We start from the raw sequence: 16,481 nt of genomic DNA on the forward strand, positions 1-16,481 counted from the left end.
CCATATCATGTTGCTTCTCTTCCCACATACTTCTTATAATATTTAATAATGGTTAGTCAAAACCAGCTAAATTTGTCTTTGTCTAGGTATATTCTGTATCAGCCAAAGGCAAGACCATATCTTCTGTGTTCTTTGCTACTTACCCAATGGCACCTATTATATGTATAATAAAGTCACAGACTATTACCTCATTGGGGTATGAAGGAGACCCTGGGTCTTTAAGAGATGTGTCAGTGGAGCATGAGCTCTGTCAGATTTTATCTGGGTAGAAAGAATTCAAATATAGTGCCAGAAAACAGACTGTGTCTGTTTTCCAAGGTCCAGCCTAATTAGGTACAAAGAGTCTCATTGCCAACAAATCAGACACTATGTCAGGCATTATTCTGGGCAAGGCAACCTGTGGAACAAAGAAAAATACAAAATGGCCCTCACTTCTTTGTGGCCCCTTTTGTGATAGCAGTGGCAGAATAGTGGGAAGAGTTAGAAGGTTCGAAGAACAGTTGTTATACTATCCATAAATAGTGACGACTCTGGGTACTCTAAATGTCAGCATTTTATCCAGCAAATTGTTACTGATGTTCTCACTATAAATGAAGGCAGGAGACAAAAGCAAGTTGTAGCTAAAGGGAGAGCTAGTTCATAGATTCTCCTTGGAGAAGCAAATAAAGGAATTTACAGAATTGGATTTACAGTGTCTCCACATAAGATAGAAAACATTATTTCATGGAACATTTGATCATCTTATATTGCAGTGCTCATGAAGAGCATTTAGAAAATGTCACAAAAATAACTGCTACTTACAAACCAACATCTATTGCAGAGGATGAAAAAGTGGAGAAATTCTACAAGGAGCTCAATAAGAGCCTCCAAATAAAGTCATGCATACTTGAGTACAGCAATGGAAGAAGAGAGGCAGTACAGGGCTCTGAAATAGGAAATGAAAGAAGCCGAAAGTCTGCAGTCTGGACAGAAACCTCATGCTTATATATTGTGAACTTTCTTCATAAAAAAATAACTAGGCAAAGAGGATTACTAAAAAGAAAAATGGCTTAACATACAAGGATCAACTGGTTCCCAATAGAAGAACCCATTATGAATCACCTCTCTGTGTACAATCAGACCACCAACTTAATAAATATCCAAATAAATGCCAGACTAAAACACAAACGAGAAGATATGCTGTTCAATTAAAACAATTTCTATCTGACCCATTTAAGTAAGTTATTACCACTGCAAAATGAAAATGGATAAAAGAACGAACATAGAATCTATGAAAGTTTCCTAAGGAAGTTTAACTGACACAAATCAATCACCACAAAAAGGAGACCAAAATAGCTTTGTGAGCACTTCAGTCACTTGATCATCTTGCCAAGCAGAGATATAGTAGTCATGGGCAACTATAGTTTAGAATATAAACTTGGCTGTAAAATATTACAGAGGAAAAGGTGAAAAATTATAAGAAGTATAAGAGAAGAAGTAGGAGAAGCAAGTTTACCTCAAGTTTGTGGTGGGATAAATGGAACTAGATCACACTGAGACAACAAAAAGACAAAACTAGAAGAGAAGGAACTGATGAAAAAATGGAAAAGACTTATCAAGATTAGTGTAACTTATTGTTACTTATTGTCATTGACAGAAGAACCACCACACTAGGAAATAGAAAGGACATTAAAGAAAATAAAGATGGGAAAAACAGAAAAGATCAGATATACACTGAGGAGGTCTATGGTAGAGGAAACACAATTGGGAGTGTTTGGGGCCTCCTGAAACAGGAGGCTTGCTAACAAATGCAGATAGTAATACCACTTTTTAAAAAAAAAAAGAAAAAAGAAACTGAGAAAACAGCAATAACTACCAACCCATAGGACATTTCCATTTCTATAAAATTTTCATGAATAAATGAAAGAGCACATATAAACAGCCTGCTATGTGCACTGTGCTAAACTGGGGATACAAATGAAAAAAAAAAACCTAGAAAGTCCTTGTCCTCCAGTAATTTATATTTAATAGGAGATGACAAATATGGGCAGGTGATAGCCAAGGGGCACTTTGGTCAGGGGAGGCACAGAGGTGATTAGAAGAACCTCAAGGCAGTCAATCAAATGACATACCTCCCCAGAAGCAAGAGCACTGCTGATCTGGTTACTGTGCCCACAGCAAGAAGTTAGGTCTATATGTGAGGTGGCAATGTGCCTATGTAGACGGACTGCTGAATGAGATATGAAGCAAAGCATGGTCAAAGGCCTCACTAGATATAAAGGACTAAGTAAGTTTGCACTCATTCAATCCATAATCATAACAATTAGCTCCAAAATTAAGTGGATTAACTTTCCCAGGGACTGAGGCATGGATTCTGGAGATGCAATGATATAAAGGAAGTTGGTTCAGGTGGGAAGAACTAGAGTAGCAGTGGTAGAGCAGATGGTAATGTGGATGGATAAATGGATTGGGTAGGATGAAAATAAGTTAACACATATTGTGGGTATCCCTGAAGAAAAGTGGAACATAGAGGAATATATATGAATAGGCTGCCACATAGCACAACAAAGAATAGCACAGAAGACATGAAATAAAGGATGTCATTCAAGAAATGCCAAGACTAAAAAAAGGAATGGACAGATTATGTGACAAGATGGAAAAATAAAGGATGGATGAGTCATGTGCCCATTTCAAGAGATATAAAAGAAGGCCCCAAACACTTTGGGTGGGTCTTAGGTGATGTATTTACAGGAAAACACAATCAAGAGTTTTAAGAATGAGAAGGCATGCAAGGACTATACATATTTGTCACAAGAATTTTGTTTTTCTTTCTCTCCTCCCTTCCCCCCTTCTCCAGAGAGTGGAGCTAGAGAGAAAATAAATGCTTATTAGCTGAATAAAAAAATTAATTTTAAAGTATATGAAAAAAAAAATCAAGGAACAAATGTGGCACCATTGTAAGGAATGTCTACCTTGATAAGATTACAGATCCATGAAGTATGAATTAATTTACTAACTTTAACCGCATCATTGAGGCAGCTAAGTGGTGTAGATATAGAGCACTGGATCTGGAGTCAGGAAGACCTGAGTTCAAACCCAGCCACAGATACTTCCTAGCTGTATTGACTCTGGACAAGTTAACTTAACTTCTATTTGCCTCAGTTTCCTCAACTGAAAAAAATGGGGATAATAACAGCACCTACCTCTCAGGGTCATTGTGAGGATTAAATGAGGTAATATTTGTCTGTTTGTTTGTTTGTTTTTGCTTTTTGGCAGGGCAATTGGGGTTAAGTGACTTGCCCAAGGTCATACAGCTAGTAAAAGTGTCAAGTGTCTGAGGCCGGATTTGAACTCAGGTCCTCCTGACTCCAGGGCCGGTGCTCTACTCACTGCGCCACCTAGTTTGGATTTGAACTCAGGTCCTCCTGACTCCAGGGCCGGTGCTCTACTCACTGCGCCACCTAGTTGCCCCTGAGGTAATATTTGTAAAGCGCTTAGGAGAATACCTGACACACAGAAAATGCCATATAAACTTTGCTCTTATTATTATCATCAGCCTTCATATTAGAAGAGGCTCCTGTAAGTAGCTGCTTTTAGTGCCTTGAACTACAGCTGAAAATAACAAAAAGTGGCCTGAAACATTTTCTACAGAGAGGACATAAGTGATTTACCTATTATTGTCACTATGCCAGATCTGTATATCTAGTTATTTATAACCAGAGGAAGAAAGATCTAGTAAAAGTACATGAGTTACACACACAAATATAAAGTAAAATGTAAAGAATTGGACCAACAATTCATCCAAAGTTGCATTGATTGGGAAGCTACTTAAATACTCATTCCAGAAAAATGCCAGAAAACAAGGAATTACACAGTCCTGTAATTCAACTCATTCAACAAGTTCAACTCATTTTCTACAAAATATTCATTCCTCTATACTCCTGCTCTTTTTTCCTACTAAACTAGCTTCTGCTATAAAAATACATTCCTTGCTTTTAATTCCCCTTTCCTATCATCCTTTATGAACTTCTTTCTTGGGCAGAAATGAATGTCTAGACTAGTTCCTACAATGGCAGTGGCATATATGAGCTTCTTCTTCCCTGTATATACAAATGGCAAAAAACAATCATAGGCTTCATAGGTACCCTTGATTTATTAGCCCACTCCTGTGCTATAGTATTAAGGGAAAAAGGAAGAAAACAAGCCCATAGCATGCCTGGCACTGTGCTAAGCACTTTACATACATCATCTCGCTGATCTTCATAACAACTCTGGAAAGTAGGTGCTATTAATATCCCCCAGTTGAGGAAAGTGAGGCAAACAGAGGTTAAGTAACTTGTTGAGAGTCACACAGCTAGTAAGTGTCTCAGGCCAGATTTGAATTCAGGTGTTCCTGACTCCAGATCCAGTGCTCCACTCACTGCATCACCTAGCTGCCTCAATGATGTAGGTAAAGTTAGTTGATTAAATCATAATTCATGGATCTATAATCTTATCGAGGTAGACATTCCTTACAATGGTGCCCCTTTGTACCACTGTACTACCTAGTCCTTATAGTAAAAGTACTTAACTGGGACTTAGGATACCTGAGGTCTGGTACTAGTTCTGCCACTCTATAGCTGGGCAACTCTGGGCAAGTCATTTGCCTTCTCTAGGCCTGTTTCTCACTGAAACAAGAGGAGGGTGGACTGGACAATCTCCAAGGTCCCTTCCTATCATTGATATTCTATATGGTTATTGTGTGATAAAAAAAAAGTCAGATGAGAAAGACTTGCTATCCAAAGTGCATTTAACAAAGTGGCATTCATCTAATCTGCCTTTTAACCGTCTTCATAGCCTCTCCTCCACTGGTCTTGAAAGCTAATCCATGGACTAGATGTGTACCTGGAAGTTCCATATACCAGGTGGATATCTGATACATGTTAGGTTCTAAGGTCCCTTCCAGCTCCAAGACTCTATACCTTGAGGACTCTTGCCCCTCAAAGCAGCACTATGGGAAGTCTCATCTTGATTGGCAAAGGGCAGCCACTCCTACGTATTTAATTTTTTAGTGTTTATATATCTGGATCTAATTAAATTTGTTTTCTTAAACTAAACAAAGACTAATTTCATATAGTCAATTGACTTCTTTTTCCTGAAGAGCACTTTAGCAAAGGAAACAGTGAACAAAAACACATGTCCTCTATGATCAAGCCAAAAATCAGAAAGTTTACACTTTAAGGGCATTTAGACCAACACCCACATGAAGACTGATAGCAAAAGCAGAAAAGCTCATCCATTTTAAGTGTAACACAACCCTAAGGAAAGGCTGTCCTTGAAGTGTTATCACACTTTAAGCTCTTTTTACTCAAACTGTCAGATATCCATTTATCTTCCCACTTTGGTGAAACAAGTTCAGTAAACACAGACACCTATGGTGACAGTGTAATTGGCCCTCATTACAATACCAAATTACCCTGAGGGTTCAGGAGCAAGAAAAGCAAATGTTCACTGTGTTCATACCCACCAAGTTAGGTAGGTAGGCAGGCAGGCAGGCATTCTGAGAGTCAATTAACCACTAGACAAAAATAACTTGGAGGTTGCTAAATTCTCGAAATGAATTTAAATTACATGATTAAATTAAATTACCTGACAAAATAATGCTTACACATTTATCAATGTCCATAATAATGACAAAATGTTTTCAACTACTTATATTTCTATTATTTAAGAACAACTATCACCAGTTCAAAATATGGGCTGTGAAATAGCAGCAAAATTCTGAATATTGCCTATAATTACATATTTTACAGGTTACTGCCATTATTCATTACCAATTAATGAATATTCATCACAAATAAGAACCAAGTCAATCATCTGTGACTAAGTTTGCTGAGTTCTAAGTTTTGAGGGACAGGTGATTAAAAAGTCTTAAACAATGTCATATACTCCCAAATTCTTAAAGTTTAATTTAATTGATGGGACAATATTGAAGGTTAGTAACGTGATAATATTTCCACAAGTGAAAGCAAAGCAATATTGATAGCAAGATGCTTTTATTCAGCTTTCGTAGTAAAAATGAAATTTTAAACATTTAAGGAAATCAGCAGATCAACTACACATCTAGAATTGGAGGAAGCCTATCTAAAACAGAATTTCCAGGTCTGAATGAGTAGGCAAGTTCCATAAATGTTAAGAAAAAACTTAAAACAAATTAACAGCCAGCTGACTTCCACAATGGATTGAAGAAAAGAGCCTTAAACCCTCATTCATGTTTCTTCTATTCATTTGCTCTGTTTCTGAATAAGTAACTATTTAGGACTTTACTCTGTATTCTCAAAAGTTTTTAAATCACTAAAGATTATTTTGAGGGTTAGTTAGATTCATTTATTTATCCTTATCTAACAAACAACAATATTGAGAAAGAAGAGTACTCAAGTCATACGGCAAAAAAAAAAAAAAGTAATAGATAAAATTAAACTTTAGAGACCTTGACTCAAAGGCTTCTGGGTATAACCAACATTACCTTGATTTGATTAAAAGCTTAGATGAAAGATAACATTACTTCCATAAGATATTAGACATTCTGCATATGTTACCAATGCTCTTTCGTCCAAGGTACCTCTCTGCTGATTGCTGGATATAATTCCAGATGTGAAATACTAAGTGTTATAGCTAACTAGTAACTGTACTAGAGTATAGATTCCCAAATGAATTTACCAACCAACTTACAAAATCTCATATAAATTAGTAAGATTTTTTATAATCCACCCAAGCTGAATACAGGTTTTTCTAAATTTCTCAAGGGAATCTCAATACATCTCATAATTTTTTTAAAAAATTATTTCATCCTTTTATACTGTAAAAAGTTTTCAGAAACAAAAGCCTGCAATAAACACAATTTAAAGACAAAATACTTAGAGCAACATTTCCCATTCAATTAAAATGATGATTTTCGTGTTTGGTAGAATTAAAGATAAAATCTAATTAATTTTTTTTTCATTCTCAAGATAAACTAATTGCACATACTCAAATCAATACCATTTGAAAATGTTACATTCTGCACCTTCTAATAACCTAAGAATGGAAGATATGTATTTGGGAGCAGAAAGAAAGAAGAATTAGAATTTTTGCAAGAGAACATACAACTTAGGAATTAAACTATAATACAAGCTTTGGTCTTAAGTCTTACAATTTTAATCCACTGTGTTGATAATCAAGATTTACTAAAAATAAACCTTTTTTCAAATGAATTAGTCCTAGAAGACACTCACTTTGGTCATAAGGATTTAATAAGTTATAAGGGCTTATCATTCTAAACATAAATTATGCATCTTGAAAATTTCATGCCTTATTCTTTCCTAAAACAAAACTGTTTTACTCACATTTTTTCCATCCATTAACTCCATACATTTTTCATTCCTGTTGAAATTACCAATTACTTCAGGATGGACACAAGTATGATCCCTGCTAGACAGAATAGTCATTCGGACCCCAGAGTATGCAGTCCTCCGCAGTTCTCTAGTAATCTGAGCTATCTGTTTATGTGTACGAGTCCCAAAAAATATTTTAGGTGTCTTGCATTTTCCCCCTTGTTCCTTCTTTGTTATGTTATCATCATCTTGACTTTTCTCACTTTTAATGGAACAGGAACACTGAGTACAAGGACCAGGAGGCTGTAACAAGAAAAAAATTTTGTTTATTATATTACCCCCACTATAATGTATTCATAAAATCTACTATGAAATGATCAAAAGATGAATCATCTGTCAAGTAAAAACGAGTTTTTAAAAAGATCTAAAATTCCTTCCAAAATGAATAAAATGTAAAAAATAACATGTATATGATAAGCATGCATTAAAAATAATATAAACTATACTTAAGATTAGTCCTTCACCAATCTAAAAAGAACTTCAACGGAATTTTATATAATTATACTGGACCCTAGAAATATAATACAAATGTACATAAAATTAAATTTTAATTTCAACAACCAAGATATTCATTCATATCTTTCCCACTAGAAATACATTAAGAAAAAAGGTATTAATTCTAGCATCTACTTAATTCAAGTGAATTTTTTGGTACTATCATTTCATTATTTTACATGTATACCTGGCCCAATAGAAGAGATCCCAATCAAGCAGCAGGCAAGACAAATACTGTATAATTTTCCAGTAAAACAAAAACAAAGCTTTCTTTATGCAATTTACAAAAGAACAGCTTAATGTCAAGTTGCCACAGAGATCTCACATTGGACAATTTTAGCCTTTGGGAAAAAAGAAGACAAACTTAGAAAAATATTGTAAGATTCATTTCTAGCAAAAGTAGAAAGGTTAATGAAATAATATTAATATTTGACAAGGAATAAAGATTGTTTATTTGATGCTAATATAGCTGAAATTCCATTACCCTTCATGTAAGTTCTTTCACATTATCATTATCATTCGGAATAGCTTTTTAAAAAAATTCCTAAGCATATCAAATTATTGTTCTGAAGGTTTTTTTATCTGTTTCAGATGAAAATTCTATTCCACAGAAATAGTCTATCCATAGCCTATTTCTTCACAAACTCACCAATATGCATCATCAGCTACATAGTCTAGTATTCAATCTATTCCTTACCAAGTATTTCATGGTTCATAGTTACAAGGAAATGAATCCTGGAAAAAAAAATTCCAACACTGTATAATAGAACCCAACTGGCTTTTCCCACTTCTTGGTTCTTAAGAATAGCTCCCTTTCCTCCCTCAGCCACTGAGACAAAAGTAGCAAACTAAAGCTTCATGTGAGAGAAATAAAGTGAAATAGTATAAAGTCTGTGAAAAGCCTGATTGTAGAATTTTTCACTAGAGTGAAAAAGCTAAACAGCACACGAGCCTAAGAGACTTTGTACTGGAAGGTTTTAGTTGAATAGGACAGAGAGCAATATGCTATATTTGACAGCTCAAAGATTTTTTTAATTGTAATCAGTAAGATTATCCTTCATAAACAAATGCTAAGTCATGGCATGTGTTACACCACAATATGGGAGATCAAGCTGTCTTTTAGCCTCTACTCTGTGGAAAAGCAAGTTCAAATTACCCCCGATCCCACTCAACCTTGTCCGCCATTAAATATGACAATACATGATAGAATGGATGTAAATGTGACCCTTCTGGATCTGTCACTCACTGGGATAAAAGGTTCACTGATGTGCCAAATAAACAGCCCCGTCAAAGCAGATAAAGTTACAGCCATGCTGGAATTGTTACACTCTCCTATCAGGTTGCCAGTAACAGCAGATTTCATTACAGTGTGCTGCCACATTAAATAGCCAGTTCCAAATATCCTGCCTTCTATATTGAATAATTACTTATTCACTGAAAGGATAAAAAGAGGAGTTATGAATGGGGCTCTTGTCAGCAGTGAGGCAGGAAACAGCTGACATGTGGTGTATGTTACATATGTGGCAATATCCGACTCAGTTTATGGTCACACAGAAAACTGGAATGCAAATTATATCATGATATTTCTGACCAAATTCTTTTTTTTTCTCTTTGAAATGATCACACTAATTAACATACTAAAAGAATTAATGTAACTTTAAGCAGTAGAATCAGTTTACTTTTTCATACAGCAGACTTTTAAGTCTACACTCAATCTTTTCATTTAATTCAGCTTTCCCCTGTTCACACTATAGCAAAATTCATCCTTCGAGGGAGAAGAGGCATAGGCCCCAAAGTTTCATTAAATGCAAAGAGTAAATATTACATCAGAACACAAGGGTAATCTAGTACAGCGGTGCTTTCCTAGGGCATAGAGATATTAGCTATTTGACATAATTCTTCCAACAATTGCTAAACTTAAGTAATAACTTTCTTGCCACATACTTTGCATTTCAAACTTTTATTTCAGTTTAATTTTTTTTTAAAGCTGAGTCTTGGCACTCACAGTGATGAGGTTATACTTTGGGGGTTGGTCAATTAAGTGTTTACCTGCTGAAGGCTTCAAAGGACTCAAAGTTTAGAACTAACTTTAAAAAGAATTACCCTCACCACAGTAGTTTTTAATTTTAGAACTTTTAAGGGTGTCATATTTTGTTTTTTTAAACATATGTTGGCATCATGGAGGATGTTACAAAATTGGCTAATGTTATACCTCTCCGTGAAAATGCGTTTTTTACAGGGGCTCCACTGAAGGTTAACATGTTAGAACAATAGGGAAATTCTTTAGAATGGTACAGTGAGTGAGAAGTGGAAACAGAGAAAGCAGGAGAGTTTCTTCATTTACATTATTAAAGAACAACTCCTTTCTCAACCCATACGTTCCTACTAAAGGCTCCAGTTAAACTCTCTGGTGCGCACTACCATAGTATTGATGGAGCTACAAATTGGTCCAACCATTCTAGAATTATGTGAAACAATATAGAATTGTATGAAAAAAGTGATTCAATGTACCCCTTTGACCCCTTTGACCTCAAGGAGGTCAAAGACAAAAAGAAAGATATCACGTTTACTAAAATATTTATAGCAGCACTTTTTGTGGTAGCAATAATTTGGAAATAAAGTAGGTATCTATCACTGAGGAATGACTAAACAAATAGTCACATATGAATGTAATGCAATATTACATGCACCGCAAAAAATGAGGAATTCAGAAAAACATAGGAGGACATTTATAAACTGATATTGTAAACAGAAGAGTAAAACATATAATGATTACAACATAAATGAAAAGAATAATATAATAAAACGGAATGCTATATAATTATAACAACCAATCCTAGCCCCAGAGGGATCACAATTAACACCTACCTCCTTTTCTTGGAGAGGTGGGGTGGGGGAAGTTCTGGCTATGTAATGTTACATGTTATCAGACATGGTCAATGACTCTAATGAGTCATTGTTACAAAGGAAGATTCACTTCGGTTGGGAGGGTGGGGGAAGAATGGTAAAGTATACCAGAATTGTGATGTAAAAGCAAAATGTATCAATGAAATTGTTTAAACAAATAAATGCATATGAGATATAGCCATGTATATTTAGATAGTGCTTTATAGTACTCTATATCATAGTGGTCCAAAATTAGGAGACCAGCTACAACGTGATTTTTTTAAAAAAGAAAAGTTATATACACATGTGTATGTATCTATAGGAATACACACACACATATATGTATATAGACAGAAGGCAGATATACATGTGTCATATTGTATGGCACAGTACACGTATGTGCATATATACATGTACATCATACATGTATATATCTTATTCTTTTGTGTATATCTATTTTCTTTTTCCATGTATATATATAGAAATAGAGACAAATATATACATAGATACACTTTAAAATATATAAATTACAGTTTAAATACATATTTACTGCTTTTCTTTACATTTCTTAAGTCAAAATGATTTGTATCATCACAGTTCTGTCATTTTTGTTGCCATTCTCTTATTAAGAGTGATCTCCACTTAGTTTTTACATAAGCAAGACTTGAAGGGAAAGTTTGGTTTATATTTGGGCTAATATAGCAATTATCAATGTGAGATGGAACATGGAAAGAAATGAGTGTTTCAGATAATAGAGAGTATCAGAAAATGGTATTCATTGTTGCAAAAGACAACATAAAAGTCAGCGACTTTCAAGATTGCAGAAAAGTGGGTAGGGGTCTTGGTGAAAAATAATAGTAGTAATGTCCTCCAATCTATTCAAGAGGCTAAGACTTCTATGTAGACCATGTCTGGTCCAGGAGTCTTACAGCAATAAGCACTTAAGAATTTAATAATACCATACTATTAAGTTACCATTTTTCTTAGCCATTGGCACAGAGGTAAATTAACATGTAAGCTGGTTTGTCTGTTCCGAGGGGACAAAATTTTCAACCAATCTTCTTCTGATAAACATACTGTTACTATATGAGGCAGCTAAAGATATTGAAATTATTCATTCACAGCCAATTTAGCTCTAGGTCAAGTCAGATAAACACAAAGGCCTGCCAATAACTTGTAATCTCCAGGAGCCACATGTGGCTGCACTGGGTGGCAGAATTCGATTTTAGTGTGGAAGACTGCTTTTTTTCTCACAACCAAAGAATTTCTAGAGCCTTTTTATTTCAATCAAAGGCAAGGAAACTCAATCTGACCTTTTAAAGTGAGTCAGCAGAAGAGGTCCCTATGAGTATGTCTGTTATGTTCATTTATATGGGCAGGAACCAATGATTTAAAATCATGGTTCAAATAAATCCTCAGCAGCCAAAACTCATCTTGGAATTTCACAGAAATATTCAAGTACAATCTTCTTCACTTAAAAGGTTATTTTGATCTCTTACCTCTACAGCACCATGGAAGCCTAATGGTGTAATGGAGGAATACTTCACTTGGAACAAAAATAACCTGGATTCAAACCCTTTCCCTACCCATGTGAAGTTGGGCATGTCAACTGATCTCTCTAAACCCTACTTTTCTAATCTACAAAATGGAGAAAACTACACACGCACCTCCTTCTTCACAGGTTTGTCTTAAAGATCAAAGGAGATGAGTATTAAATGTTTTACAAACCTTAAAACCCTATGTAATATAGAATGTTTTGCATGACTTCATATGTATAATGGGTATCAAATTTTTCTTGCCTTCTCAATGGCTGGGAAAGGGAGTGAAGTGAGGCAAAAATTTTGAACTGAAACAAAAATAAAATTAAAAGCCTATGGAAGTGTAGATTACTACTACTAGTACTACTACTATTACTATAACTGCTACTACTACTACTGCTACTACTACTACTACTGGTACTACTACTACTACTACTACTACTACTACTACTACTACTACTACTACTACTACAGAATATATGGTAACTATGTGAGGGGATAAAGAAGGATCACCATGATTCTGCTCTTCAAAGGAGTCCAACTTCTAGGTTCTTGCCACTATTCCTTCTATATAGCTGTGATCAGAAAGAAGCTTAAAGAGGCTACAGGTCAACGCCCACAAATTTATGTCCCTTAAACATAACTGACCTACTCAAATATAGTTAAGTATTTTTGGAAAATGAATGAAGGAGAAGGAACAATTATAAAACGGTTTCATTAACCAAGGAGAAAGAAGTCATCTCATTAAACCTGGATAGATCCTTGAAAGGAAAGAGTTATATAAACTGGGCAAAGGCTGAACAAATTAAGGTATATTAATGTAATAAGATATCACTATGCTGCAAGAAATTACAAAACATAATTTCAGAGAAATCTGGGAAGACTTGTATGAACTGATACAGAATGAAGAGAGTAGAACTAGTAAAACAATGTATACAATAACATTATAAACACAAATAAATTTGAAAGACTTAAGAACTCTGATCAATGAAATGGAAAACCACAATTCAAGAGGACCAATGAAAAAGTATGTTACCCCTCTCCTGACAGAGAGGTGATGTACTCAAGATACAGGAAACAGGTATTTTTGGAAATGGCTAATGTGAGAGTTTATTTTGTTTGACTATGTATATTTGTTATGTGGGTTTGGGGTTTTTTTCTTCTTTTTTTCGATATGAGGGGAGTGGGAAGGAGATAGGGACTAAGGTATAGGGTCCCTCCCTACCAATGAAAAAATGCAAAGAGAACAAGTAGAAGCACGGAAACATCATTAAGCCCAAGAATCCACAAAAAGAGAGACAAAATCTATAGATGCCAGAAGAGTAATCATGCCAGGGAAGGCAGAAAGTTCACAAATGAACAGGCTGGAAGTTCATGCTAGCACCCTAAGCCAGGACACAGCAGTACCTCTACTAAGAAAACCCCTGTGGGGACTGAAGACCATGGCCACACCCTGACCAGGGACTCTGAAGCCTGCCCAGCACCCTGAACAATGACATATGAAAGAAAGAGGAAGCCAGTGGCAGGAGTCCATGAAGTCAAAGTGAGGGAATTCTGGTCCTGACCACCCCATTCAAAAAGAGTCAGAGCCTGGATATGGCATGACATCCCAAATCGCTACAATTTCACCTTTAAGAAATGAAGCAAAAAAAAATTATTTTCAAAAGATTTTTTAAAATGTCATTATAAGTAAAATAAAAACTCTTGAGTAAAGAATTTGATGGAGAATAAATACCTTAGAAGAGAAAGTATTTCTTTATCCAAATATTGGATTCCCTGAAAATTAGAATAAACCAAGCAGAATTCAAGAACCAAGCTGAATCTATGAAATAAGAAATAATAGAGCAAAATTTTTGAAATGAAAGAGAAGAAAATGTAAGGTATCAATTACTGAAAACAACTGACCTGGAAAACAGGTCAAAGGGAGAAAATTTGAGTCATCAGACTCCCTAAAAATAACCCAAAAAAACCCTAGACATTACAATTGAAAAAATCATAAAGGAAAACTTCACAAATTTATTAAAACTAGGAAAGCAATGATATAATAGAAGGAATCTACCAGTCACCTCCTAGAAGAAACTCAAAAATGAAAACTCCCAGAAATAATATAGTCAAAATCCAGAGTTTGCAAGGGAAGGGAAAAAAATACTTCAAGTGGACAGAAAGAGTTCAAATAAAAAATCTACTCTGAGGAGAGAGGGAGTTGCAACCCCTGGGGGCAACTAGCATATGGAGCAGTGAGAAAGCATAGACACAGGGAGATTTCCAGGCAAATATAGAAAAAAAAAAAGGTCAACATAAGAGCACAGATCAGTGGTGGGCTTCATAACAAGGGATATGGTGAGTGAGGGGCCCCATCATGGAGCACTGTTGTTGCTGACACCTGTAATAATTGTCACTGTTCTGGAAATGAGGCACAATGGAAAAGGGAAACCCACTGGACAAGCCCTATAAGGCAGAGGCAAAAAGTGCCTGGAGGGGAAAGCCTAGAATGGATACCTTACGAGCTTTGACTGCAAGAAGAATACAGGGGAAAGAGAGAGACTACATGATTATTGGGGTCATGAATCAGAAATTGAGGGTCTTGAAGGTAAAAAGAAAGAGAAGATGGATACTGAAGAGAGTGAGAGAAATCCCTTTTGGAAAGGGGCACAAAAAATGAAATTTAAAAACTAAGGAGTACTAGCTGAAAGAGAGGAGAGGAAGGGAGAATACCAAATGAGAAGAGGGAATCAAAGGGAGGGGGAAGAGAGACAGTGGAAACAGGGCCATCTTTTTATTTTTTATGCTATAGGAGGTGGAGTTTTTTTGCATTTAATCTTTATTTTTTCTTCAATCACATGTAAACAAAAATTTTTAACTTTTTAAAAAATTTTAAGTAACATATTCTCTCTCCTTCCCTCCCTTCTCCCTTTGTTAAGGAGGCAAGCAGTTTGACATAGAACATATGTATGCATTCATGCAAAACAATTCCATATTAGCCATGTTGCAAACCAAAACACAGACAAAAAAAACCGAGAATAATAAGGAAAGTTTTTAAAAGTATGCTTCAATCTGCATTCAAGTTCCATTAGTTCTTTCTCTGGAAGTGGATATCATTTTTCACCATAAGTCCTTCATAATTGTCTTGGATCACTATATTGCGGAGAACAGCTAAATCATTCACAGCTGATCATCGTACAATATTGCTGTTACTGTGTACAGTGTTCTCCTGGTTCTGCTCATTTCACTTTGTATTAGTTCATGTAAGTCTTCCTAGGTTTTTCTGAAAGCATCCTGCTTGTTATTTTTTATAGGACAATAATATTCCATCACAATCATATTTGTTCAGCCATTCCCCAATTGACAGACATGCCCTCAATTTACCATTCTTTGCTATCACAAAAAGAACTGCTATAAATATTTTTGTACATATAAGCTCTTTTCCTTTTTCTTTGATCTCTTTGAGATACAGACTTAGTAGTGGTATTGCTGGGTAAAAGGATATGTACAGTTTTATAGCCCTTTGAACATAGTTCCAAATTGCTCTCCAGAATGATTGGCTCAGTTCACGATTCTACCAACAGTGCATTAGTGTCCCAGTGTTTCCACATCCCCTCCAACATTTGTCATTTCCATTTTCTGTCACATTAGCCAATTTGATAGGTGTGAGGTGGTACCTCAGAATTGTTATAATTTACATTTCTCTAATCAATAGTGATTTAGACCAGGGCAATCTTTTTTAAAAAAGATTAATTGAAAAAATATAATACTATGCCTACAGCAGAAGGGGGAACTTAAAACTGAAAAGCTTCTGCATAAACATTAATGCATCTAGGATAAGAAAGTGGCCAAATAGGAAAAATTTTGTATTAAATTTATCTGATAATGGTTTGGTATTCAAGATATAAAACAACATATATGTATATGTATATACATATATACATACACATACATGCACACATATATACACACACATAGCCATTCCCCAAGAGATAAACTGTCAAAGGATATGAACAGTTCTCAAAAGCATTACAAAGTATTCATAAGAACATGAAAAAATGTTTTAAATCACTAATAAGAGAAATGTAAATCAAACCACTCTAAGGTTTTACCTCATACCCTACAAATTAGCAATAATGAGGAGAAAAGGCAATAGTCAGTGTTAGAAAGGTCATGGAAAGATAGGAAC

General features: G+C 35.2%; 1 protein-coding gene across 1 annotated transcript in view; it reads right to left on the bottom strand.

The window, feature by feature from the left end:
* The window catches only part of BRIP1 (BRCA1 interacting protein C-terminal helicase 1), a 219,706-nt gene that overhangs the window by 133,923 nt on the left and 69,302 nt on the right, over positions 1 to 16,481 (bottom strand). Inside the window, exon 7 of the mRNA XM_036756123.1 lies at positions 7,344 to 7,634. Within this exon, the coding sequence (XP_036612018.1) occupies positions 7,344 to 7,634 (291 nt within the window). The remainder of the gene's footprint in view (positions 1 to 7,343; positions 7,635 to 16,481) is intronic.

The sequence above is a fragment of the Trichosurus vulpecula genome, chromosome 4 (genome assembly GCF_011100635.1).
Source record: "Trichosurus vulpecula isolate mTriVul1 chromosome 4, mTriVul1.pri, whole genome shotgun sequence".
NCBI classification, from domain to species: Eukaryota; Metazoa; Chordata; class Mammalia; order Diprotodontia; family Phalangeridae; genus Trichosurus; species Trichosurus vulpecula.